Consider the following 4,350-nt stretch of genomic DNA (forward strand, 5'->3'; position numbering starts at 1 on the left):
ATTTCGATAGCTTCAACAGTACGCGGAGTTTAGATCTTCGTTGCACCTGCTCTTCATCGATTGTGATAAAGCTTTCGATAGCGTGAACAAAATGTGTATCTGGTATCTGGAGTACTCTAGGAATGTCACGTGCAGCATCGAAGTAAAATCTCAGAGGCATTTGAGGTTGAAAGCGGAGTCCGACAGAATTGATTCTTGCCACCCATATTGTTTCTTCTTGGCAAGGGAACGATACCTTGTCCGAAGAACATGGCGGATGGCATTTTTCCTCAAACATTCCGACTATGCTGATGACATCTTTTTGCTATCCCACTGTTCTCACTGGGCCATGGACCTTGGCCAAATAGATCTGGATTAAGAAAAAGAGACAAGTACAGTTGAATTGAAGATAAACAGCAACAAAACTAAGATTCTTAGTCTCACTTTTGTCGGGAGTTACCGCATCCTTTTTTTTTAGACGATAAGATCAACCTTTGACGATTTTCGGGGTGTCAAAATGGGTGGGTGGAACGTTCTCCTGGCGATCCGGGTAATTGAAGGAATTTGTGTGGATTGGGTACGGTAGAAAGAAGGGATCAATCGATGGAATCTAATAAAAAATATATATTAGAATAACAAATTTTTTTGGATGGGAGTCTTTTTGCCATCGCTTCAGTTCATCCATGTTAAAGGTGCACATTTCGTCTTTTCCTAAATCTGTGGGAATGGGCTAAGAATTTTATTGTTCTGTTGTTCTCAACGAAAACCAACACCTGTACTTGGGTAGTTGCCCCTGGTACTGAACTAAAGCCCTAGTTTTTGCCCTTGCCCGACAGGAATGGTGAGGCACTTAATACTTGTACTACCACGCATGAAATTAATGTTACGCTCAGACCTCCCTCATTTCTTAAACAGTAACCACTTACTTCCAGCAACGATTGAGATCATTTACATGATTTTTAAAAGGTCGCCTTAATTTTGCTGCTGGAAAAGTCTTGTTCTGTCGTGAAAATATTTAGTGAAAAGGGACAAGCGGCTCTTCCGAGTCTAGGTGTGTGTTGCTGTGAGCAATAGCCGTTCTCCCAAATATTTACCTTCATTGATAATGGAGCCACTAGGAAGCTCTCCTTTTGGATGAGTAAGTTTGTCATGTTGGTGTTCTAAAGGCAAGAATCACTGTTTCCAAGTCAGTAGCAAATCTTAATTATCCGCAAAACTAGACGCAGGTGTTATTAGGAAGCAATTATCATTCGATGGATTTATGAAGGTGTTTACAGTCCATTTTACTTTTAGATCGATCATGAAACCAATTTTGAACACCTGTCCGAAGCAGTCCAAACAAATGAATGAAGTCATAATCAGGCGAGCTTGTAATTGGTGCTCGTGGTTTCCCGAAATTCATCATCAATATTTTTCTATTTGCCCTACTATATTGCTTAGTAAACAAAAGCTTAAAAACAAAAAAAAAGCCAGGTGCGAAGTGAGCATGCAACTAATCCGGCGGTGAGACCCACATAATACGTTCCCATATTTAGAAACAAGAAAAGAAAACACGATCATTATCTCATTTATATCCTTTAAATCTTTTGTCGCAGTGCCAATACTCAAAAATTTCTCAGTTGGGTTCACATTATCGTAATTTCAGCTCTCTCAGCTTAAGAAACGTATCTTATCCAATTGAACTCATCTTACTTATCTACAAGAGAATTTCGTAGGGGGGCTGGTAATTCAATCGAATTTATTATTCCCAATTGATTGACAAGACGGAATCAATCACAGTGCAAACATATTAAACATTAATCATTTTCGAACAATACACGAAAAGACTGATAAACTTGTCTATTATTAAAAGCACTGGGGACATGGATGAACACTTGTGTGATAGCGCAAATTTGTAATCTAAATTGATCCAACAGGGATTCATGAAGATAATCCCATGCCGAAACAGATTTTTTGGTTGCCAAACAATGGAGCTTATTATAGGCGATATGATAAGAACACAAGACTCCTTGCTAAAAACGGAGCATATAAAAGCAAAACATCGCAGGTTTGCGGCAGTAATTGTGGTTCTCTACAGTCACGATTTATCTGCAGAATGAAGGTACTCATTGTCGTCCTCGCCTGTTTCGCCTTGGCATACGGTACGTCAATAAGGATTTATATACATGAATACGTGTGAAACTAATGTTCCGTGCACTTTTTCGACTCCATAGGGCAAAGTCCTGCCAAGGCTCTTGAAAACACCATCAATGGATTGAAGGAACAAATGCCATGTGGTTTCCCTGATATGGGTATTCCTTCATTGGCTCCACTCAAGGTTGACTTCTTTGATTTATACCACAAGCTCTGGATTATTAAGTAAGTGTGCCAATGTGATTATTTTGAGTCCCATTGGTGCGATAGACGGTCCATTTGGTCTTTGATTATCAATTTATTTAATTTCCTCTTCAGAATCTACGGTGACATCAAGAATGCCGTCATCAGCGGATTGAATGATTTCTCAGTGGACGATGTAACCATGAACGTTCTTACCTTGAAGGCTGGCCTCAGCTTGGGATTCCGTTCCATCAATATTCAAGGAAACTTGTCCTTGCAATCATGGATTGTTTCATTCTTGAAGATTAAGAGTTCCGGAAATTTGAACATGACCCTCGAAAACTTGCGCATCTCCGTTGCTGTTCGTTTCGGTATGGTTGATGGTGTCATGAAATTGATGGACTTCACTCCAACCGTTGACTTGGGAAAGATTGAATTCAAATCAACTGGCTTCGTTATTGGCAAATTGACCATGAAGATTGTTAACAGTATTGCACAAAAGGTTGTCATGAATTTGTTCAACGATCACAAGGATGCCATCGAGGAAACTGCTCAAGCGATCGTAATGCCAGCTGCCAATGACTTCTTGAAGGACATGACCATTTCTGATTTGCTTCAATTGTTGACTGGACCAAAGGAACCATCTGAACCATGCATCCCGCCAGCTGCTTAAGAGAGATTTTGACTTGTTATTCTTATTCTAATAAAAAGGAAATTTTGTAGCAGCAATGTTTTATTCAAAGTTTTATTTATTTCACTCTGCTTGGAAGGTTTTACTGACATTGATAGTAAATTTTATAAAACTTTGTCGATTCGATCAATTTGAGCCCGCACTCGAGCCAGAGAATGGCTATAAATTAAATTCCACGGAAGGAACTATCAGCATGCATTGTACCCTATACGGTTTTGCTAGCCAATTCGAGGAGGTAGTGATAAAGCTTTATTCCACATATTTGTTGAGAATTCAACCAGAGAAGAGTTGCTTCAATCTGTGAATCTCTTGCTAGTTGACATCTTGTAGGCGTGGCAGATCCGCTGACATTGACTTATCGAGAAAACGAATGGTTCAAGAAGAAACTGACGATGAAGGCTATTGCAAAAATTAACGTTTAGTTCTTTCCTGCATTTTGTGTTCGGGGAGATCAGTTCTAGATTTAAGATAATTTTCAACCCCTCGAATTTTGTAACACTCAGCATTTGATAACATGCTTTGATATCTCAAATACTTTCCAGAAAAGATTCTCATTCATTTTATATCACAAGATTCTTGAGGAGCCTACTTGTCGATATTGCTGAGTATACCAAAAGCTAAAAAGATAGTAGATATGCAGCACAGTGATGCATGTAACCTATCTTCTATCACCTCCCATCATTAATTAATTCACTCTTCATTGTCATGTCAAACAAGAAAACTCCGGTGACGCAGAGATAGATATTTGAACTTTAAAATAACTTTTTTATGCAGTCTTTTTATATAATAGCACAGATAAAATTTTAATTCAAAACAATTTCAATTTAAGGTGCATTTCCGCTTTTGGATCACATATCAAGACGGTTTTATATTATTTACGTAATGAGATGCATCAACCTCAGTCCTACCGGCCAGGAAAGTGTATCTTCAGTTGACATTCGACTACTTTGAGGCTTTATTACTAGCATGGCTTGGTTTTGCTCACATTATTATTTTCCACCTCCTTAACCATTTGGTGAACATCTTCAATTAGATTAAAAAGCAGTCAAAAGCGATCCGCATTATAGAGATTTTTGAGAAAAGATATGGTCATTTGAATACAATTGGGCTTTGTTAGTAGACTTCGTAATCTACTGAGACGATTCCACTTCAATTTGATCTGCTATTCGTATTAATAATAAGCCAATTAGCGCTGTGGTGTACCGTTTTGGTGCCTAAGAGCCAGCCTGTAGCATTCACGACGGAAAGTAGCTCTCGCATTCTGCAACTAGAGATTTCTCTGAGGTCCTCAAAGAACGACCTAGTTTCCGAAGTCTGAGTCTAGCTAAGGTTGGACAACCGCAAAGAGTATCTCTGAAGATTTC

At 38.8% G+C, this 4,350-nt stretch overlaps 1 protein-coding gene across 1 annotated transcript; it reads left to right on the top strand.

The window, feature by feature from the left end:
• The first annotated feature begins 1,960 nt into the window (after window positions 1-1,960).
• On the top strand, window positions 1,961-3,029 carry LOC119660360. Its single transcript, XM_038068868.1, has 3 exons — window positions 1,961-2,120; window positions 2,193-2,337; window positions 2,431-3,029. The coding sequence occupies exons 1-3, from the start codon at window positions 2,075-2,077 to the stop codon at window positions 2,966-2,968; spliced, it is 729 nt and encodes a 242-aa protein (XP_037924796.1). The 5' UTR covers window positions 1,961-2,074; the 3' UTR covers window positions 2,969-3,029.
• Window positions 3,030-4,350: the final 1,321 nt, after the last annotated feature.

Source organism: Hermetia illucens, chromosome 6 (assembly GCF_905115235.1).
Source record: "Hermetia illucens chromosome 6, iHerIll2.2.curated.20191125, whole genome shotgun sequence".
NCBI lineage: Eukaryota > Metazoa > Arthropoda > Insecta > Diptera > Stratiomyidae > Hermetia > Hermetia illucens.

Coding starts and splice junctions, on each gene's coding strand:
- LOC119660360 (XM_038068868.1), top strand. CDS start 2,075: ATGAAGGTACTCATTGTCGTCCTCGCCTGTTTCGCCTTGGCATACG. Junction 2,121..2,192: donor CTGTTTCGCCTTGGCATACG/GTACGTCAATAA, acceptor TCGACTCCATAG/GGCAAAGTCCTGCCAAGGCT. Junction 2,338..2,430: donor CACAAGCTCTGGATTATTAA/GTAAGTGTGCCA, acceptor TTTCCTCTTCAG/AATCTACGGTGACATCAAGA.